The following is a 23,636-nucleotide window of genomic DNA, read 5'->3' on the forward strand; positions in this document are numbered from 1 at the left end:
TCACTACACTGCCTGCCCCCTGTTGAAAATAGTATGCATTTTCAAAACTGCACACCAAGTAGCTCAACATGATTATACACACACACACTTTCCAAACTGCTTGTCCCATACGGGGTCACGGGGAACCGGAGCCTACCCAGCAACGCAGGGCATAAGGCCGGAGGGGGAGGGGACACACCCAGGACGGGACGCCAGTCCGTCACAAGGCACCCCAAGCGGGACTTGAACCCCAGACCCACTGGAGAACAGGAGCTGGCCCAACCAACTATGCCACCGCACCCCATCAACATGATTGCATGACATAAAAAAATCTAATTTTTTAAATAGATCCATAAACATTGCTAAGTCTGTATCTGTCACATCCATGGTTGCCACTCCCTGTCTGGGCTTCCAGCTCCAGAAATGGACCGTAACACATGTTCTGGGTTCACAGTCAGCCACTGCTGTAAAAGTAGAGAACTGAATACTGGTCTTTGCTGAGTCTTACACTTTCCTCCCAAAAGACTACTCACATCTAGTGCTCTGTTTATGATGAGAGCTTATATATCTTTGTTTGAGTCATCCTGCATATGTTCTCTTGCCCAGCTGAAAATAAATGTCTGCTCTTAAATCTACCAACCTGCTGTCATTGGAGTCTGTGTAATATTAATAGATCTAATAAACTGTTGCAGCACCTCCACCAAGAACAGTTTGTGATAAGAATTAAATCGTTATGAATCCAAGTGCTGCATTAACATGCTAAATGTCTCAGCAAAGATTTCAGAGTCCCTGCATGGCAATGAAGAGCCTCAACAGTATCCTGAAATGTTAAGTCACAGCAAAGCAGACATCTTCTTTAATTCTCCATCAATCTCACTGGGAACAAGCAGAGTTCCTGAGTATAAAATCATAGCCTCCTTGAAACATCGATATGTCTGGCAAACTGATTATGCCATGTATGACGTTTAACTCTAAATGAAGGAACACTCTCCAGATAGCTGATAGGGCCAGAAATTACTAGTTTCTCTATTTTTAGCTCTGTACCTTAAACCTGTATTACCAATTTCTAAAACAGAACATTAAAAATTTTGAGTTCAATCCAGTACAAAGAGTCAAAGCATTCAAAGACTCATGGCATTCCAAAAATGGAAAAATTCAAAATCAAAATTTTTTAGGAAATCAAAAATTCTAAATTAAAGGAAATCAGATGTAAAGAGCCCATTACCAGGTTCCGTGTAGACTGAGTTAAGAGAGACTTAGTGGAGGACAGGGTGCCACACCAAACCACCTGGTAACATCTACCCGAAAGGTAAGACTCAAATAATTTCAGTGCTGTTCCTTTGATTCCAAGCTGTCCAAAACAGGAAAGAAGGATCCCAGGGTTAACTGTGTTAAATGCTGCAGAGATGTTAAGTAAAATGAGGACTAAAGAACTCTTTCTGGCTCCAGGTGACTGGAGAACTTCTGACACTGTCAAAACACTTTACCTTTTCCCTTATAGTCCCTTGTTGATGGATTGTGTTAATAAAATCTGCTTTAAGTCTACCACCACCCAATTTCTGACACCTAGAAATTGTCCCAAAACTCAACATAGCTACTTTCCTCCTGAAAATTGTCCCAGCTATGCCAAAGCACCCCAACGTCGACCTACAGTTTGTCCACTAGTGAATACCCTGACATGATGACTACCCTGGTTCCTTACACTGCTCCAGCTGATCACTGTCCACACCAGATATGCCAAGGCAAGGCACAATGATGAGCACAGATTACTTATGAACTTTAGAAAATTTGATCTATCAAGATTATTCTAATGTATTTAAACTTAATCAAAGAAAATCTGGAACAGTGAAACACACACACAGGCAAAAAATGCTTATCCTGAGTGGGGTCACAGCCTTACCCAGCAATGCAGGGTGCAAGGCCAAAGGGGGAGGAGACACACTCAAGACAGAATGCCAGTCTGCTACAAGGTACCCCAGGCAAGGCTTGAACACCAGACCCACCCCACAGTGGGCACTGGCCCAGCCAGCTGTGCCACTGCAGACCCGAAGGAATACACTCTTAATAATAATGAATGAATGAGCTTTATTGCCAAGTATGTTCACACATACAAGGAATTCGTCTTGGTGACAGAAACTTCCACAGCACAGACAGAATGACAGTGACAAGACACAGATAACAAAAGTAGAGTGGGCTAATAAAAGACTATACATATATATATATATATATATATATATATATATATATAGAGAGAGAGAGAGAGAGAGAAAGTATAAAGTAGACGATATACAAAATAGACACTAGACATGTTTGTACAGGTGTGTTATATACAATGCAAGGGAAAGTAAATAACAGATATGATGTGAAAAATAAATATAAATAGCATTGTTTATTGCACCAGTTTACTTCCTAGGGGGCATTTAGCTGTTCATGAGGTAGATGGCCTGAGGAAAGAAACTTTTCTTGTGCTTGGCTGTCCTGGTGCTCAATGCCCTGTAGCGCCAACCAGACGGCAAATGTTCAAAGAGGAAGTGACCTGGGTGCGAAGGGTCTAGGATGATTTTGCCAGCCCTTTTTCTCACTCTGAACGAGTACAATTCTTGGAGAGTGGTGGGGGGGGTGCCTGTAATCTTCTGAGATCTGATTTTGTAGCTGAGCAAAACCAGACAGTTATAGAGGTGCAGAGGACAGACTGGATGACTGTGGAGTAGAATTGCATCAGTAGCTCCTGTGGCAGGTTGAATTTCCTCAGCTGGTGAAGGAAGTACAACCTCTGCTGGGCCTTCTTCACGATGGAGTCTATGTGGGGCTCCCACTTCAGGTCCTGTGAGATGGTGGTGCCCAGGAACCTGAATGACTCCACTGCTGTCACAGTGCTGTTCATGATGGTGAGTGGGGATAATGCTGAGGTGTTTCTCTTGAAGTCTACGATCATCTCCACTGTTTTGAGCGTGTTCAGTTCCAGGTTGTTATGACTGCACCAGACAGCCAGCTCTTTAACCTCCTGTCTGTAAGCAGACTCGTCACCATCCCGAATGAGGCCGATGAGTGTGGTGTCGTCTGCAAACTTCAGGAGTTTGACAGAGGGGTCTTTTGCGGTGCAGTCGTTGGTGTACAGGGAGAAAAGCAGTGGGGAGAGCACACATCCCTGGGGGGCTCCAGTACTGATTGTGTGAGTGTTGGATGAGAATTTTCCCAGCCTCACTAGCTGCTGCCTGTCCGTCAGGAAGTTGGTGATCCACTGACAGATGGAGGTGGGCACAGAGAGTTGGGTTAATTTGGACAGGAGGAGGTGTGGGATGATGGTGTTGAAGGTTGAGCTGAAGTCCACGAACAGGATTCTCGCATAAGTCCCTGATTTGTCCAGATGTTGCAGGATGTAGTGCAGTCCCATGTTGACTGCATCATCCACAGACCTGTTTGCTCGATAAGCAAACTGCAGAGGGTCCAGCAAGGGTCCAGTGATGTCCTTCAGGTAGTCCAACACCAGTCTTTCAAATGCCTTCATGACCACAGATGTTAAGGCGACAGGTCTGTAGTCATTAAGTCCTGTGATTTTGGGTTTCTTTGGAATGGGGATGATGGTGGAGCATTTGAAGCAGGAAGGAACTTCGCACATCTCCAGTGATCTGTTGAAGATCTTTGTGAAGATAGGGGCTAGCTGGTCAGCACAGGTTTTTAGGCAGGCCGGTGAGACACCGTCTGGGCCTGGTCCTTTCCTTGTCTTCTGTTTGCGGAAGACCTGACACACCTCCTCTTCACAGATCAAAAGTGCAGGAGGGGGGAAGGTGGGGGTTACTGGAGGTGTTAATCGATGCATGGAGAGAAGGGTGTGGGGTGTGAGGCAGGGTTTTTCAAACCTGCAATAAAACTCATTCAAATCGTCAGCCAGTTGTTGAGTTGACATGGTGCTGGGGGATGGTGTCTTGTAATTGGTGATGTCTTTCAGGCCTTTCCACACTGATGCTGGGTCGTTGGCTGAAAACTGTTTTTTCAGCTTTTCAGAGTAGTTTCTCTTAGCCACTCTGATCTCCTTTGCTAGTGTGTTTTTGGCCTGTTTATACAAGACTCCGTCCCCGTTCTTGTAGGCGTCTTCTTTGGCCTGACGAAGCTGTCTGAGTTTTGCAGTGAACCACGGTTTGTCATTGTTGTATGTTAAACGAGTCCTGGTAGGGTTGCACATATCCTCGCAGAAACTGATATAAGACGTTACAGAGTCTGTTAGCTCGTCCAAATTGGTAGCAGCAGCCTCAAAAACACTCCAATCGGTGCACTCGAAGCAGGCTTGTAAGTCCTGTTCTGCTTCCTCAGTCCATCTTTTAACAGTCCTTATTACAGGTTTAGCTGATTTCAGTTTCTGCCTGTAGGTCGGTATAAGATGAACCAAGCAGTGATCAGAGAGCCCCAAAGCTGCCCGTGGGACAGAGTTAAATGCATCCTTTATTGTGGTGTAGCAGTCGTCCAGTATATTACTGTCTCTGGTAGGACATGTAATGTGTTGTCTATATTTTGGCAGCTGACGGGAGAGATTTGCTTTATTAAAGTCCCTGAGAATGATTCAACAGAGTCCGGGTGTTGTTGCTCTATGTCTGTGATCTGGTCGCCCAGCTGTTGCAGCGCTGCGTTCACACACGCTTGCGGTGGAATGTAAAAATTTACGAGGATGAACGAGGAAAACTCCCGCGGCGAACAGAAAGGCTTGAAGTTGATAAAGAGCGCTTCTAGGTCGGGACAGCACATCTTCTTCAACGCTGTCACATCTGTACACCACCTTTCGTTGATGTAGAAGCGTGTCCCACCGCCACGTGATTTCCCCGCTGATTCCGCATCGCGATCCGCTCTGAACAGCTGGAAGCCCGGCAGATGTAGCGCGCTGTCCGGGATGGCTTCATTCAGCCAAGTTTCCGTTAAATGCATAGCGGCAGAGTTTAAGAAGTTCTTGTTTTTTTGGGACAGGAGGAGAAGTTCGTCCATTTTGTTGGGTAGGGAGCGGAGATTCGCCAGATGGATACAGCGCGGTTCTGAAGCCGCGCTTTCGGAGCTTGACTAGCGCGCCAGCTCGCTTTCCACGCTAATAATAATAATAATAAGAAGAAGAAGAAGAAGAAGAATACAATAAAATTATGTAATAATTATAAATGTAATTACAGTATAATAATAGAGACATAGAAAGAGGGAGTGATAAATAATAAATGTTACTGTGGCGATTAACAGAGGACACGGAGAAGGCTGGACCCAACTGCATGATTATTTATTCAGGATCAAAGGACTAGATGTGTTCTCGTGGTCGAGGGACAAGACGGGCGGTCGTTATTAAAGAGAAGTGGAACAGGTCTGGGGGATGGTGAGGGACAGGACTTGGAAGAGCAAAGCGAGGTAGGTTTTAGAACGCAGAGGGTTGTATCGAGTGAGATTCCGCAACTGAGAAGAAGTGTCTTTTATAGCTGAGTGATCTGACTGAAGCTGCTGGTTCAGGTGTGGGCGTGGTCGTGACAACTACAGTATTTATAACAGAGAGTGACCATGTGTGCGCGTAAAACATTAAAGAAACTTTAATATTCGCTTTTCCAGTGTTCATTGGTGTTTCACCTTACACTTTATTATTTACACTTTAGTTTCAATCATGATCGTTTTCCTTTTCTTGGATGCATCACCATCACTTGCATCATATTTACACTTTAGTGCCATGATTAGGACGGTAAAAGCAAAAAAATGAAAGCCAAAGACAGTAACACACACAAGACACTTAACAGCAACATGGCTCAACTGAAAAGAAGGAAGTCTTTCTCCTACCTTCAACCTTGGGCTCACGCGGCTCACCCACGAGCCGACGAAGTGCTACATGCACAATGTTTTGATGAGCGTCGCAAAGTACCACCAGTTATTAGAACTATTGTATGTAATTTGAATTTTTAACAGGCTTAATTATGAAGTTTTCATTTGATTGTTACTTAAGGGTGACATTTTTTTTTTTAGTTCCGGTCAGTAAAGGGGTGGTTTGTAAATACGGGTTGTACTTAAATCGGATGTTCGTAACCTGGGGACAGCCTGTACTTATTTAGGATCTTTATTAGGTTCTAAGGCAAAGCCAAAAGTACAAGAATAACCACTGTGTATTTGCCCAAAATCAAATATCTTCAAAAAATGTTTTCTTGTCTTTTGCACAGAAGACAAACATAAAGAGTTATAGATTCTGTATATTTGCTAGAATAACTGCCAGGAGCCTGGAACATAAAACATGGAAAAAGTACTTCAGACATTGTTAGATCTCTGATTTCTCTTGTACTCTCTTTTTTGATAGACAGTTATCTAGGGTATCTACTTGCAATGTTAGTATCCAATATGCTCAACATTTGACAATACAGTTAGTCCTGACATAAAAACTTAAAAGATAGTTGGTGACGTGTGACAAGTGACACAGAGCAGGTCACTTCAGTTCTATAGACAACTAATAGTGTAACATATGGTAGCAAAAATGGTCACACTGGACTATGTGACTGTATTCAGAGAACTGCATGTCTATCCATACCTTTGTCTTTTGGAGAAATGCAGTGTTGTTTACACTGAATTGAAACTCTCACCATTTTGGAGAAAAGCACCTGCTAAAGGAATAAATATCAGCAACCCAGACAGCTCTGAAGGGTATAGGCAAAAGCAGGGTTTTTCTGATGGGAACAGAACAGAACCAGAGGTAAATTCTCTTTTTGGAGAGGCAACACACCACTGACAGGCTCAGAAGTGTAGATACGTGCATTGAGTGATGCTTTTGGCAAGTAATTTGAAATGGTGCAGTAGAATAAATACTTCTTTAAAAAGTTTGTATCAGCAAAAAGTTTGTCACTCAGAAGTCTGTCACTCAAGGGTTCTTAAGCTGGGAAGCAACTGTCCACATGTGAATGTTCTTTTTCTACTGGTGTTCATAAAAATTACCAAAAGATTCAGTTACCTGATTTATACCGACATATTATGCATATTAGTGGCAAACTCTACAACTTGCCATGTAGCTGTGGTAATTATAATTCGATTCCTGAACATGGTACGCCTACCAGTACACCTAAAAATGAAAATAAGAAATACCACTTGATAACCATTTAATTACAGTCAAGAATTAAGCTGACATTTTTATAAAGAATACATTACTGAAGTTAATGCAAAATCATCAGATTATTATGAATATATTCAAGTTCACACATGATTTTGTTGAAACATTCTTTATATTTATAACACAATCTTTCAGGTTTGGTTTTTAGATTACTTGTTATTCATGATATCCTAATAGCTGTTATGAAAATGAAAATTCTTAAAATGTATTGTGTCTTTAAAATAAAAATAAATGACAACTCAAAGATATTGTTACAGCACCCCCTTTGCAGTTCTTGTTCTGCAATCTTCATGGAAAACTGGAGAAAAACAAAAGAATAATTATTCAAAATTTCAAACTGAACATAAAGAAGTTACAATAATACACCTTAACTTAGTGAAATATGCTAAACTAAAAAAAGCTTAGAAGTCATGAACTATGCTTCTGATCTGAAGATAAGGAACTGTATTTAATCTTTATAATGCATTTGGCTTTTAACATGGAGGATGTTTTGAAATATATTCAGTTATTTTTAATCATTTATTCATTCATTTATTTATTCATTATAATCATTCTATAACTGCTTTTCCAAAGCAAGTTTGAGGTTTTCCAGGACATCCTGTGAGACACTGTACAGCATAGATTGGACTGAGACATTTTGATAATTTGGCACACAAAAGTTTATAATATAAAGTCCCCAAAATCACTATGTATGTTACTCTGCAAAGCATGTGGATAGTACACTGTAGGAAGGCCATGAAGTCCAAGAATGGGACAAGAGGGCATGTCCGTATCAACCAGAATACACTTCACAGACCTTTCCTTTGCTCAGTCCCAGGGTGTCATATTTCACCAGTTATGAGTGTGAACACACTCCTCATTTAGGTTTCCATCCACAATCCAAAGACATGAAGTTTAAGGGAACTGGCTACTATAAATTGCCCATAATGTGGGTGTATGGTAACCCTGAAAAGGACTAGGGACAGAGTCACCTTAGCCTTATTAGCATTAATTAACTCTTATCATCATCATTATTTAATCCCAAGAATAATGGGGTTTACTGCAACTTTGTTAGGATCTTGTAAAGCACAGTTATTAAAGTAGAATGACAGCACAACAGGGAAAACTGAATTTAAAAGCCTGTTAAATGGAGATTAGGGTACATATGGTGAGAAGCATAAATACCATGACAGTGAAATAATTTTTTTTTTTTGTTGTATCCACATGGAAGTTATATTTCTTCTTTTTCATTGTAGTCAGTTCTGTGGTTTTCATCTTGATTTAGCGGTGGCGCAGTGGGTTGGACCAGGTCCTGCTCTCCGGTGGGTTTGGGGTTCAAGTCCCACTTGGGGTGCCTTGCGATGGACTGGCGTCCCATCCTGGGTGTGTCCCCTCCCCCTCCAGCCTTATGCCGAGTAGGCTCCAGTTCCCCACGACCCCGTATGGGACAAGCGGTTCTGAAGGTGTGTGTGTGTGTGTGTGTGTCTCTATCATTTTTACCTTTATATCAGATGTAAAAGAAACTCCAGAATGCTATACAGCTCTTTTTCATGCAAAATTAAGGGAACACAGAAGTCCTGAGCAATTAGAAACACCTGTTACCCATTTGACCCAACACTTCATTCAGATGAAATTAGGGGGACTAAAAATGAAAAATGACATAATTCCAACATGGATTGACCTGTGTGAAAAACAATACCCAGAAATAACATCTGAAATTCTGCACTTTTGCCTCATATTTTTCTTTTGATCTAAAATAGAAATTTATTGAGTATAAAGTAAAAATCACCAATTTTACTTCACTGTCAGAAGACTTGATGTGGGACCCACTGACCCATGCTTCTCACTGCATTTTCACAAGTCATTATAGTGATTTCTCTTTGTACAAGACCCTGTTACATGAATGGTGAGTGTACTATTATGAAACTTTGGTATTCTGTAAAACTATTAGAATCCACAGAAAGGAAGATCTGTATTACATATAAAATTGTAAATACGCCTTTCCTGAAATTAAAAAAAGTGTCATTTGCTATGATCCTCAAAACACTTAAATGAACACACACACACACACACACACACACACACACAGTCTGAAACCACTTGTTCCAAACTGGGTCACAGTAAGCTGGAGCCTAACCTAGCAATACAGGGCGCAAGACTGGAGGGGAAGGGGACACACCCAGGACAGGACGCCAGTCCATCACAAGGCACCCCAAGCAGGACTCGAACACTAGACCCACCAGAGAGCAGGACCCGGCCAAGCCCACTGCGCCGCCGCCACTTAAATGTATTAAAATTTAAAACTTAACATATATCCAGGAACTAAAATAATATGTAATCTGTATATAAAGTGTATACATATACTGTATATGGCAAAGAGGGTTATGGGCACACCCACTTGTGTAAAATAGTCGCATGCAGTCATATTATTTAAAGGGACAGATCTGGGAAAGAAATAAATCACACTGTGAAGCTGTAACTGGACTGAATGTTGAAGTGGCTGCAGATGAAAATTCCTTTTTGTGTCTGATTACATTTGTTGCCCTGTTTGCTTTGTGTTTCTACTAAAATTCACAATTCCACCCTGTACTGCCTCACACCTAGTCACTGCCTCCGTTCCACCATGCCCTGGTGTACTACAGTATATCTTTTAAAATATGAATACAAAATATTAGTAACAGCAATTACTGTAAATAAAACTCTCAAATATATTTTTAAAAAATGGTGCATGTGCAGCGCAGTACTCGGTCCCCTCCAATTATTTTAGCAAGCTTAAAGCATTCCCTACAATAGTCATCGGTGCGGTGCCCCCCCCCCCAGCTCTCCAAGAACTGCACTCGTCCAGAGTTAGTAAAAGGGCTAGCAAAATCATTCTAGACCCCTCACATCCAGGCCACTCCCTCTTCGAACCTCTGCCATCTGGCCGGCGCTACAGAGCACTGAGCACCAGGACAGCCAGGCACAAGAAAAGTTTCTTTCCTCAGGCCATCTACCTCATGAACAGTTAAATCCCCCCCAGAGAGTAAACCAGTGCAATACACAACGCTATTTATATTTACAGTTATATCTATTTACCACATCATATCTCTTACTCACACTCCCTTGCATTTGTATCTAGTGACTATTTTTGTATATTAGGTACTTTATATTTTTCTATATTTTTTATCCCTTAGTCACATATCCTATCTTCTCATCTGTCTTGTCACTGTCATTCTGTCTGTGCTGTGGAAGTTCCTGTCACCAAGACAAATTCCTTGTATGTGTGAACATACTTGGCAATAAAGCTCGTTCTGATTTCTGATTCTGATCAAAAATGCTGTTCATATGTATCAGATTCATTGGCTTTAATAATTATACAGTAATGACCAAACTAATGAATTCTAATTGCACTTTCACATATACTACTATATCCATCCACTCCTTACCAATAACCACTGGTCTAGTTCAGAATTGCAGTGGTCTGGAGGCAATTCCAGGGACAGGTAGTGGGAAGAAGGTACATCCTGAGTAGGACTCCAGTCCATTACACCACAATCCCCCATCCTCACACACAAGCAATATGGAGTCAATATTTCACTGTGAAACATGTCCTTAAAATGTGAGAAGAAACCCATGTTAATGCAGAGAGAGCCACATGTTGCAATGGGTTACACCATGTCCAAACTCAGTCTATAAGCAGTTAGATACCAGTGCTACCCACTGCAGCACCATGACCCTCCCTTAGCTACATACCTTTTTCAATTGCAGTTGTTCCCCTTTATGAGAAAGAAGGTTCCAACTCCGACTCCCAACAAACCAAGGGTCAGTCCAACTCCACAATAAACTGTCTTTCCAATGTTTGATGCTTCCTGAATTTCAACCTCTGTAAGGATAAACACAGAAAGGGAATGAGAAATTTAAACATCTCCGTTTTTTACCACTATAGCTATAAGTAAAATGTACAGCAACAGAAAAACACCCAGATTTTAGACCATACTTCAAAAGAATTAACTATAACAGGTTGTGTAGGTGTTTGAAAATAAACTGATAAACTGCTTTGTACATAATGCTATTTTCTCATATGTATCCACAAATTCTAGGTGATACTGATTTTGTCTCAAGCTTAATTAGCCTATGAAACACTTTTATAACAAAGGAGGAATAACATGGTTTATGAATTAAAAACGATTAGAGTAAAGGCTTTTTAGCTTGCTACTTTTTAAAATAATGTGAATAAACCCAGAATTCCTGCTCTCTGTGCAAGCTGGTGTGAAGCACATCCACAGGTATTAGATTTCCAGATTTTCACATAGATGCTATAGAGTCAGGGCACATGGTGGCACAGTAGGTTTGGCCTGTGCCTACTATGTAATGAATCTGGAGTTCAAGCTGTGCTTGGGGTGCCTTGTGGCAGACTGGTGTCCTGTCCGGGGTGTGTCCCTTTCTTTGGCTCTGTTCCCTGTGTTGCTGGGTAGACTCCAGCTAGCCACGACCCTGTTCAGGATGAGCGATTGTAGACATTGCATTGCATTGCACTACAGAGCCATGGTGGTAAAATTCATTGCAGGTATGTAAACAATGAATAAAGGCTACAGCTGGTAGTGTAGTGGTTAGCCCTGCTGCCTTTGGACCCAAAGGTCACAGGTTTGACACCCCCTGTAGCTGTAATACCCTTGAGCAAGGTACTTAGCCTAATAATTGTAACATTGTAAATTGCTTTGGTGAAAAGTGTCAGCCAAATGAATAAATGTAAAGGAAACACTGTGGCATAAGCACTCTATTCACATCCTTTCCTGAAAACTACCTACAAGACAGTCAAATGACACCTACAGGTTATGATCAATCTCAACACCCCAACAAGAATGCTGTCATCCCCCACCTCTGGCATCCTGGCTGTCAAGGTCAAAAATGAAAATACCATCAGATCTCAGTCTTGACCCTGATGCAGCAGAGCGAACTCCCTATCTCTCTTTCAGAACTGTTGAAACTCTTCCAGTATTTAAGGGTCTCAAACACTTGTTTTTTTTTTTTTTTTTTTTATCTCTTTTAGCCCAATTTCTCTCCTGATGGCTACACAAATGAGTTTAACATAATCTAAATGTATTCACATAAATGCAAATGTAAAAGTAACATTGCCTGTAGTGTGTTAGTTGGTGTGTGGTGAAGTAAAGTAAAAGTGAAAATCAACATCTGAAGCCCTATGGATTTATCTCAGGATGAATGAACTGAACCTGTAATTTTAAATATTTGATTCAGTGTAAACGTATGAAATAATGATCACAAATTTGTATAAGCTTCAAATTTGATTTGGGAAAAAAGACAAAAAAAACTGGAATACAAATACATTAATACTTTTGTAGAAAGCATGACTTTTAATTGTTTAGGCCACCCAAGAAAGCTTTGTACAAATGTCTAGAACTATATATAGGTAAATTATAGTAAGTATCTTAAAAACTCAACATGAATCACTTCAGAAAAAAGTGTCAACTAAGTAAGTAAAGGTAAATGTTATATCTATCCTTACTTAAATTAATCATATTTGTCTGCATAAGTGTGATGTATTATTAGCAATTACACATGTGGGGTTCTCTGCAGGGACACCTCCATAAACTGCTCTATGCTATAAAATGGAAATGTGCTTTCCAAATCCTAATGAATGTTCCACGTTATGCATGTGCAGTGAGGAGACCCAGGGAGCACAAATTAGGCCAAGTGAGATGGATTGGGTCTGGGAACTACAGGTCTACCAATGGAATCAGGGTCTCTGTGAATCTAATATGATTAAATATGAATACATTAAAAAAAGATTTTTGATAACCATCCAAAATTGTAAGTTTAACTCTCCAAAATTCAACTATTTATTCATATTTGTTCTGCATGCAATTGCCTAAAAACAAAATAAAAAGATAATGTAATAAAAAACTAAACAAATGACAATTTTCCTGAAATAGAAAATATTGTCATGCTGCGAGATGGGCAGGCTGGGGACAGGTAAATAGTGGACCCGATTGCGGGTTAGTTTTGTTCTTTCTCTCAAGATCCGAAGGGCAGAACATGATCAGGGTCAGGGACAGGTGAAGGTCGTACGAGGCGCAGACGTCGATACATGGGCAAAGCAAAACTCGGTGGTCATAGAATACAGGCGAGGGTCGATAACCAGAAACAGGGAAACCAAACAGGACACGACGAACACGATGAAGCTGCCGAGACTGCAAGACCACAGGAGTGATTGCAAGAATCCGCATTGTAACTCGTTCCCAGAGCTCCTTTTATCCCGGCTGTCCTCAACTAACCGCAGTTGCTGCCACTCTGCTTGTTCCCAGGGGTGTGACAAATACTTACGGCAATGAGTTTGGCAGAATGTTTATTTAAATATTTTCTTCAACTAAAGCGGTTAGAGCTACTGCCTTTGGACACAAAAGGTCTCAGGTTCAATTCCCAACTCCAGCTGTAATACCCTTGAGCAAGGTACTTGCCCTAAATTTCTCCAGTGAAAATACCCAGCTGTATAAATGGGGAAATAATTGTAGGTAACACAACATTGTAATTCCCATTGGATAAAAGTGTCAGCTAAATGCATAAATGCAAATGTAAACTATAAAATAGCTGACTAATTTTATCTAACCTACTGCAATCCTCACCAGTAGGAGCAGAAGGAACCCGACTGACCAATAGACTTAATCTTACCCCAGAGCCTGGTTTCAGGTTCAGAAAGCCCCTTATGCTCTACAGTGCAGGAGTAAACATCCCCGTCCTGTGGGATGATGGGAAGAGTGGAGTACTGTGTGAAGGTGAAATCCTTGTTGGGGTAGTAGCGACTCAGAGTGACCCCCTCTGTCACCTCCACCTCATTCTTAGTCCACTTCACTTTCACAGGTGGTGGGAAGAAGTTGTTCACAAAGCAGATCAATGTGTTGCTTCCTCCCACTGAAACTTCATCTCTGGGATAGACTGTGACTTGAGGAAGATCTGCAATGTCAAACAGTCATTACAGAAACACAGTTCTTAAGTCCTTGTTTTCCCTCATATGTACTTTAGTTGCACAGAGCCATCTTCTGGGTTTCCAAATGCAAATCATCAATATTTGTAATTAATAGTCTAAACTAAGACAGCATTTAAACATGGGTTTCAGCTATGTTTATGTTGCTGAGACAATACAAACATCCAATACAGAACAGTATCTCAAAAATGCTCTGGAAAAAAGCATTTAAAACAAAGAGCTAACTAAATCTGGAATTCATCACTCAGTCACTATCCTTAAGTTCCTGTCCAATTCATGATCTTGGCAGCCCAGACTACTCCAAAAGTTCAGCCTGAAGAGAGTACACATTGAACAGGAAAGCACAGCATTCACAACCAATACAGGACATGATACATGGGAAGGACTTAGTTCTGATGAACTGACTGACATGGACAGAAGGTGAGGGTGCTTTGACTGATCTGAAACAGGCCCTGACCATAGCCCCGGCTTTGAGCATCCCTGACTACAATAAGATGTTTGTTCTTTACGTGGCAGAATGGCAAGGATTCATGACTGCTATCCTGACCCAAAAGCATGGTGACCGACAGCGGCCCATTGCATATTATTCCAAACGTCTCGATTCTGTTGCTGTTGCCCTGCCGGCCTGTCTACGCGCAGTGGCAGCCACCACCGAGGTAGTGTTGTCCTGTGCAGATGAATCCCTTGACTGTCAGAGCGCCACACTCAGTGACTGCTATATTGACGCAGGCACGTACCTCCCAGCTCGTCTCCTGACTGGATTGTCCACACAAGCGGCAGAACTATTCGCTCTGAGAGCCTGTGCTTTGTCAAAGGGGAAACAAGTCACGGTTTTTACTGACTTACACTATGCCTTTGGGGTTTGTCATGACCACGGAACATTGTGGAAACAACAAGGTTTCCTCACGAGCACAGGAAAGCCCATCCAACACCACAGACTCATCATACAGCTGCTCGAAGCACTCATGCTACCTCAGGAAATAGCAGTAGTAAAACGTCAGGCACACACTCGCAACACAGACCCTGTCAGCAGGGGAAACGAATCAGCTTTGCAATCCCTTTGATGGTGCAGGCTGCAGCCGATAACTTTCTGACTAATGACCCATCTCTCTTACAAACAGGTGTGACTGAAAAAGAAAGCCAGTCCTGGGTCCGTCGAGGAGCAAAATGGGATGACACAGGCCTGTTCCATTCCACAACAACTAACAAGCCCTTCCTCCCCCCCACAGCACTTTTCCAGGCATTGCAAAGCTGGCTCATGGGCTTGATCACACTTCACGGGACACAATGGTTGTGATGGTATCTCAGTTTTCCACCTATACATTGGCTTTCTATCAGACACGTTTTCTTTGTCTTAAACACAATATAAGAAAAGGGATGCCTGTGCCAGGCTCTCATACACCGCAGCCTGAGGGACCTTTCAAACATTTACAGATGGATTACAATGAGTTAACTCCCTCTAAAGGCTATAAGTATTGTCTGGTTGTTGATGTTTTTTCACAATGGTTGGAGGCATTCCCAAGTCGAAAAGCTACAGCACAGACAGTTGGGCGTATCCCCTTTTGAGGTTCTGACCGGAACACCAATGCCAGCCCCAATGCCAAGTGGAAGGGTTACACTTGAAACTGTGGATTGTGAGCTGCTCTCCTATCTTACAGGTCTGAAAGCAGCACTGACAAAGGTCCATCACCAAGTGCAAGCATGTTGGCAGACCGACAATCCAGATCCAAAGGTGCGGCTCCGTACGGGTGACTGGGTCCTGCTCTGTGATCTACGAAGGAAATATCTGAACCAACCTCGGTGGCACAGACCTTATCAAGTGCTGTTGACTACACCACACGTGGTAAAAGTTGAAGGGATTGATTCCTGAACTCATCTCTCCCACTGTCGACGGTGCCCTGACCCACTGTTATAGGACAAAGTCTAATAATGCATTCGAACACTCAATCCTGGCATCGGTTTCGACAGCCTGGCTGGTGTGGACTCAGAGGGAGCGTTTTCTGCCTGCTATTGCTAAATCTGTTGTTTTTCCATGTTACGCTCTGTACTCATGAAAATGATTATCCGCCAGTTAGCCATGCTACTTTCCGTGTTTGTTGATTTCAAATCATTGTTTGATAATCCCGATGTCAAACCCAAATACCCTCAGAATCAGAGTAACACAGTGCTATGAACTATGTTGGGGGGGGGTGTGAGAGAAATTTTAATATTAGACATTAGTGCTAAAAGCAAATAACTATTCAATATCCAGTAAGGTAGGTGCTTATGGAAAATAACTGAAAGATGTAATGCTGCAAGCTGTATCAAGGAGCAGAAACTAACAGACTGGGTGAGAAAACTGCTATGTTGATGCTCTCATACGCAAGTAGACACTGAAACAGGGCACGGTGACTGAAGGTTGAAGACAAAACAGACAACACGTTTGCGTCAAGTGCAGAAAACAGAATAACGTTTACAGGCTTGGAAAATCCCCAGAGAAGAACGAGCCCGAGAAAGCGGCACAACAGGTGTATAAGTAACTGCTGTATGCTTTGCTGAGAGACTCTCTGCAGAGACTCTTCCGTGTTAACACGTATTGCACATTAAAAGGAATATATTCCATGCAACTGTGATTGTCCGTGTGACTCGTTCACCCCCCCCACCTCACCCCACACAGCCCACTGCAGTTAATCTGAAGCACAGGTTTACACTGTGGGATGGAACTGGATGAAACCCAGGCAAACATGCAAACTCCACACAGATGAAGCTGGATTCAAGTCTATGTCCATTGTCCATACAGTCCAGGCATTCTGACACACCAGTGCTATCCACTGCCCCCTCATGCCACACCTTAAAATCATTGATATGCATGCACTTTAAACAAATTTCTCTACATCTCTGTTCAACAGCCCATCAGTCCAGCTTTTAAGAGAGTTCCATTTCAAAACAAACTGAGGGATATGGGTAATAACCATAAGCTAACATTGCCATATGCTTCTCTTTTAAAACAGAACAGGCTACAAAGAAAAGCAGCTCAGGAGAAGGTATATAAAAGATCTTCTTCAATAAATATATTGTCTTTTAGCTGCTTTATGAAGAAAAGTTTATGGAATATCAAACAAAAAAAAAAATCCATAGATTCATATAACTATTATGTAGTCAATTTTTCAATGTGAAATGCATCCATAGTATATTTTGACTATCCGTTTTGACTGGAGGGGGTGCAGTGGTGCCGTCGAGCAGCAGATTTGGCCAGCGCCTGCTTTGTGGTGGGTCTGGGGTTCAAGCCCTGCTTGGAGTGCCTTGCAATGGACTAGCGTCCTGTCCTCGGTGTGTCCCCTCCCCCTCCAGCCTTGTGCTCTGTGTTGCTGGGTTAGGTTCCGATTTGCCACAAGCTGTTGTAGACATTTTGTGTGTATGTTTTGACAGTAAAAGTAATCAAATTCAGCATTACATGCATTCATTTAGGTAATGTTTTTTTCCCCCCAAAGTAACTTACAATGTTAAGCTACTGACAACTATTCACCTATTTATACAGCTGGGCAATTTTGACTTGAACAAAGTACATACCCTAAATGTGCTCAAGAGTACTTTACACAGCAGCAGATGAGATTAAAACCAGCAAGCATACACACGCACTGACTGAAACCGCTTGTCCCAAGCGGGGTCGCAGCGAACCAGAACCTAACTCGGCAGCACAGGGCGCAAGGCTGGAGGAGGAGGAGGAGACACACTCGGAACAGGACATCAGTCCGTCACAAGGCACCCCAAGCAAGACTTGAACTCCAGATGCAACAAACAGCAGGACCCAACCAAGCCTGCTCACCACTGCACCCCCAAAACCAGCAAGCTTGAGACCCAAAGACAACAGGCCTGACCAGCATACAATTTGCTGCCCTGTTGCATGAGCTCCAACTTATTGTTTTCCAGGTTTTGCCTGTGCTGCTGTTTTTGTCATTTGTTCATGGCAAAGTAGCACAAGATCTTTGATGCTGGCTCTTTATATGTGAACTGTAGTCTTCAAGGCTAGCCACAGATTTTCTCCTGGATTCAGTACTGGGCCTTAGCTGGGCCACTGAAGAAGCTTTAACCAGCTTCTTTTTGCTTTTTTCTTGGAATCATTGTCCTGTCCACTTTGAAATCATCAAAGTGGATCATGCTTTGTTCCAGGCTCAATCTGTTCCTTTCTCAGCCAACCTTTCCCTACACACAAAGCTGCTTTTGCCACAATTTCTGTGTGTCCCTCGCCAATTTTCTTTTGAACAGAGCCTACTGATTTTGGATGAATAGTTTGAGACAGTCTTGGTGCTGTCAGAAGGAAACTCAAGAGGATCAAGCAGTAACAGACCAACAGTGTGTTCATAAGCAATGAAAATTTCTCAGTCTTTTTCCAGACTTTGAATACCTTTCATTAGTATTATACAAGAAACTGATTAAAACATTTTCTGATTGTCCATGTTGGGTCTTTGCTTAAAGTTCACTTCATGCAATAGTATTGCACTAATTCTTAACTAAACACTACTTGAATCAGATTAATTTTATTGAGAGCATGTGAATTTAGTAAATTTGAACTATTTAGCAGATTACAAATAAAATAAATGACATAATTAGACAATGTTCCCTTCTACTTGTAAGTATATTTATACATATTTTACCATCATACACAAATAGCATTTTTGTGTCCCTAAATATCTCATTCTGCAATCTGAACATAGAAAATTCAGAGACTGTACGGTAAGGTTAAGTCTGAAATCAGCAGTAAAGACAAACCAGATCAGAATGTGGTATGAAATTCTGCAGTTAGCCACAAAAGTTCTGGGAAAAAAAAAAAATAAGAGATGACACCAACTTAAACATTTATCTAAAGGATGTAATACAAAACAGCAGAAAACACCAGAGCGGTTAAGGACCACACACAAGACATCAGTACAGTGAGGTGAGGAGGCTGCAGGTAAAAACCTGACAAAGTATCAGGAGAGATGAAAACACTGATCAGCAGGACCAGGGCTTTCTGTTGTTATGGGGAAACACCTTCATATTAATTTCACTTTTTCTTTTTTCCTCATTTACTTCAACTTTCCAAATACTAATGATCACTTAAATGACCAGGACAGGAAACAAAAACATTTTAAGTATTTGCAAAAAGTACCATCATTTTACATCAGTAATGAATGATTTGTTCTACAAATTCCATGTACAGAGTGGAAAATCACCAGTCTGCAGCTTTTGTTCCCATACTTGAAGGGAAGTGTACACCAATGTCCTTCAAAATTTTCATTTAAGAATAGTCGTAAGTAGTATACAGCTGTGTGGGTTAGGTGTGTAGTAGTTGTGTGAAAGGTACGAGAAATATCTTACCGATCTCTTCAGGTGGGTACTGTTCAGCTTGAGCATTCAAATCCAGGTTGTTCTTACAAACCTGCTGGTTCGCCAGTGCCTGCTGAGCCCAACCTTCAGCCCTCCACCTTCCGGCAAACTCAGGCATTGTGAACACCAGTTCTTTTGTTTTAAAATCCAAGTGCAACATCTCATCTCCATCCAGCTCTAGTTCATCCTCAGGGTCAACGTCACCGGTCTGACAGGCAACAACATTTATATCTATATGGGCTACAGAAAATCGTAAAATATGCATTCGTTATTCGGCTATTATAAATAAATATAAAATACTGTACGTTCACGTTTCTCCTGTGTCTGCACAGAAAATTATAACAGCAGCTCAACTACATTTGTTTTTATTTCGTTAAAGTTTTTTTTTTTTTTTAAATTAAAACTTTATTTGGTAAAGTTATCAATAATACACAACCAAAACAAATAACAACATACCCAGGACTTAAGCTCTGATACTTGTCTTGGAACAACTCCTCATCATTGCACCGCCGGCGTTGGCGGCTATATATACTCATATGATATACAGTCAGGGTTAATGGAGACACTTTTCTTACCCTGAACGCGCGAACAGACGCAAAGAGCCCCGAAGAGCAGAGCGACAAACACACAGAAGCTCATCGCGAACTGGAGACCACAGACCGACCCTTCAGCTTCCGACCGAATCTCTCCCGACTCACTAGTGACTACTGAGCGGCGGCAGCAGCGCTTTAGGAATCGCGCTGAGTGAAGCGGCTCCAGTAAACGGACCAATGAGGGAGAAGCTGCGTTTCCTCCGCTGCAGTTACTGGGTAACACGGCTTCTCTACTCACTGCGTCTCCCTCCGCCCACAGCCAGTCGGGCTGTCGGGCTATTTTTCCCTCTCTTCTCGGCGTATCACTGTACAGTATATCTCATATAGCCGGTATATTAAAAGTACCGTGTTTGCCCAATAGCTGATCAATAAATGATTTAATTATATACAAAGACATAGCTCATGTTACAGGCACAGAAATACACGTTAAAATCCGTTGTGTACGTGAATGACAGAGAAAAATTGCGGCTTTAGGAACAACAATGTGAAAACGCGCCCCCTGCGGGTGAACATTAGGAACGACACCCTTACACTTTTCCAAAATTACTCCGTTTTCTCTAAAAATAAGTTGAAGTTAATCAAATTATTTAGTCTCTACAATTTTTCATTTCAGGTTTAACATTACAGTACATCTGTTAAAGACTCAGAATGCTGGACTGTTCAGAATAAGGGAATGCATCCAGATCTAAATCGCGGTGAAAATTCAGAGCAGAGATCTGTAAACAGCAGTTGGGAGAAGAAAACTCTCAGATGCAGGAGGTTTGGAGCAGTTTGCACAAGAAAAATTGGCCAAAATGCCAGTGCACAGTTGTAGGAAGCTCATCTGATCCTGTAGGAAGGGCCTGGGTGCAGCTGTTTTTGCCACAGGCTTGGGTGGCAAATATTCAGTCTGGAGGTGTCAATAATTCTGTCAAGGCCATTTCTTTTTATTTTATAATTTTAAGATATATATTAGATTCTGAGTCAAGAACAGAGGCTTTCTAATATCAACAGTGAAATATAGAATTGTAGAGACCAATACTTTAGACAGTTCCCACTTCTTTTAGAAAAAAATAGTTTGCAAAAGCTGTGAGGTACCAATATTTTTTTTTGTTGTGATTGTACAACCAAAACCATCAAAGATTGTAAACAGTGCCCTAACAGAGAGATAAATTAATATTATCTTAATAAATTTCACACTTGAATGATATTGAAGACAAATGGTTTTTCGTGTGAGTAAAGTATGAATACATTTGCATATTCTCTGTCTCACACACACACACACACACACACACACACACACACACACACACACACACTGTCTGAACCACTTGTCCCTTACGGGGTTGCGGGGAGCCGGAGCCTAACCCAGCAACACAGGGCGTAAGGCTGGAGGAGGAGGGGACACACCCAGGATGGGACACCAGTCTGTCACAAGGTACCCCAAGTGGGACTTGAACCCCAGACCCACCGGAGAGTAGGACCTGGTCCAACCCACTGTGCCCATTTATATATTCCAGAAAAAAAAATTCTGACTTTTCATATATTTAGTGACTAATTTTTCAGTATTCAGTATTAGTGAGGGGAGTGTGGTGGCGCAGTGGGTTGGACCCCATCCTGCTCTCCGGTGGTTCTGGGGTTCAAGTCCTGCTTGGGATGCCTTGCGATGGACTGGCATCCCGTCCTGGGTGTGTCCCCTCCCCCTCCAGCCTTATGCTGGGTTTGGCTCCGGCTCCCCGTGACCCCATATGGGACAGGAGGTTCAGACGGTGTGTGTGTGTGTGTGTGTGAGTAGTGCTGCTGTCTCACAGGTATTGAGCTGCTTGGGTGTAGGTTCATATCTGGCTCAGTCTTTGTGGAGTTTGCATGTTCTCCCTGTGTCTGGATGGGTTTCCTCCCACATTCTGAAGACATGCAGCTCAGGTGACCTTCACATAGAGTGTGACTGGGTAATTGGGTGTGTCTGCAGGGCTACTTTGTGATGAATAGATGTTATATCCAGAGTGTACTCTGTTTTAGCTTTGTCCCCAGTGATTGTAAAATAGGTCCTGACTGGGATTACTAGGAAACACCTGGGATTACTGGATGTTTCAGGTCTTCATCAGATACCCTCACCCAAGAGAAAATTTCCTGTAGTGTGTGATGGACTGGTGTCCCATCCAGGGTGTACCATGACTTGCCTTGTGCCCAGTACTTCCAGTAGAGGCTGTGGACAACTGCAGCCCTGACATAAACAAGTGATTATTCAAAACGAGTGAATAAAAAGCTGTCTCAAGGTCTCAGCAGTCATGGGCATGCATGGTGGTCATACTTCTCAGTCCTGTGATTCTCAGTCACCAGGAATGTGCGGAGAGAAAAGACAACAAAAATAGCTATAAATAAGTACAATCCACTCTTTGTTATAAACTCAAGAGGTGTGAAAAAAGGAATTTGGTGCTTAACATATTTAACCTAACAGTATTTCTTCAGCTGGTAAGTACAGTAATACTGAAGCAAACTGTCCATCAGTTCCCTCTTCCATTCTGGGAAAGGTGCAGAAGGTATCAGATTGAGAAGGTGGGAAAAGTATGTGGTGTTTCAAAGTTAATGAGGCTTCTTTACAGCACAAGTATATTCACTGTTAATAAGGTGTGCTTTGTTATAAGAAAAACTGAGAATGATATCCTTCTGACAGATGTATGGACTGCATGGAAAGACTGAGCTGGAGGCCCCAAAGAAACACACACACACACACACACACACATTTCCAGAACCGCTTGTCCCATATGGGGTCATGGGGAACCGGAGCCTACCCGGAAACACAGGGCGTAAGGCCGGAGGGGGAGGGGACACACCCAGGACAGGATGCCAGTCTGTCACAAGGCACCCCAAACGGGACTTGAACCCCAGACCCACCGGAGAGCAAGACCCGGTTCAACCCACTGCGCCACCGCGCCCCCCCCAAAGAAACATTTCTAGGTTTTTTATTGTACATAGGAAAGAGAGACACAAAGACATTGCTCCATATAGGCAAACTCAGCAGTTTTACATACATCTGTAGCAGAAGCAGTCAGACCATTTTTATTAATCACACACGTTGTCTGAACTGCTTGTCCCATACGGGGTCACGGGGAGCCGGAGCCTAACCCGGCAACAAGGGGCGTGAGGCTGGAGGGGAAGGGGACACACCCAGGATGGTACGCCAGTCCATCGCAAGGCACCCCAAGCTGGACTTGAACCGTGGACCCACCGGAGAGCAGGATAAGGTCCAACCCACTGCCCCACCCAGCCCCCTTGTTTTTATTAATCACACATTTTATAATGTGCACTTAAAATGTATACAATTTCATTGTTCTTGACAAAATATACAGTTAAAACCAGACAAACAAAAACAAGCTAGTATGACTATGTACAGTATCAATGTATGGTACAATGCACAATGACAGTTTTATAATTATTAACTTGTGTATTAATTTACAATTAATAATACTGTGGAGCACAGTGGCACAGGTAGGACTGCCACCTCGCAGCACCTGTGCTGTTCAGTCACAGCTTCAAATCCAGCTCAGATTGTATGGAGTCTCCATGTTCTCTCTGTGTGGGTTTCCTCTGGGTTCCTCCCACTGTCCAAAGACATGCAGTTCAGGTGACCTGGACTTTGTTAATTGCCAGTTGCGTGTATGGCTAGCCTCTGATGGAC

The 23,636-nt window shown here is 42.3% G+C and overlaps 1 protein-coding gene across 1 annotated transcript; it reads right to left on the bottom strand.

Annotated features, from left to right (window-relative positions):
* Positions 1 to 5,594: 5,594 nt before the first annotated feature.
* On the bottom strand, positions 5,595 to 20,104 carry LOC108931171 (H-2 class II histocompatibility antigen, A-K alpha chain-like). Its single transcript, XM_018746792.2, has 5 exons — positions 19,961 to 20,104; positions 19,377 to 19,625; positions 13,727 to 14,008; positions 10,793 to 10,922; positions 5,595 to 7,379 (listed from the first exon to the last, which is right to left on the bottom strand). The coding sequence occupies exons 1-4, from the start codon at positions 20,022 to 20,024 to the stop codon at positions 10,798 to 10,800; spliced, it is 720 nt and encodes a 239-aa protein (XP_018602308.2). The 5' UTR covers positions 20,025 to 20,104; the 3' UTR covers positions 5,595 to 7,379; positions 10,793 to 10,797.
* Positions 20,105 to 23,636: the final 3,532 nt, after the last annotated feature.

Source organism: Scleropages formosus, chromosome 18, assembly GCF_900964775.1.
Source record: "Scleropages formosus chromosome 18, fSclFor1.1, whole genome shotgun sequence".
NCBI classification, from domain to species: Eukaryota; Metazoa; Chordata; class Actinopteri; order Osteoglossiformes; family Osteoglossidae; genus Scleropages; species Scleropages formosus.

What these genes read in the sequence shown, in the direction of transcription:
- LOC108931171 (XM_018746792.2), bottom strand. Translation starts at nt 20,024, where the DNA reads ATGAGCTTCTGTGTGTTTGTCGCTCTGCTCTTCGGGGCTCTTTGCGTC. An exon ending in CGTCTGTTCGCGCGTTCAGG is followed by an intron (nt 19,626 to 19,960) that starts GTAAGAAAAGTG and finishes GATTTTCTGTAG; the next exon opens with CCCATATAGATATAAATGTT. An exon ending in GTACCCACCTGAAGAGATCG is followed by an intron (nt 14,009 to 19,376) that starts GTAAGATATTTC and finishes TTGACATTGCAG; the next exon opens with ATCTTCCTCAAGTCACAGTC.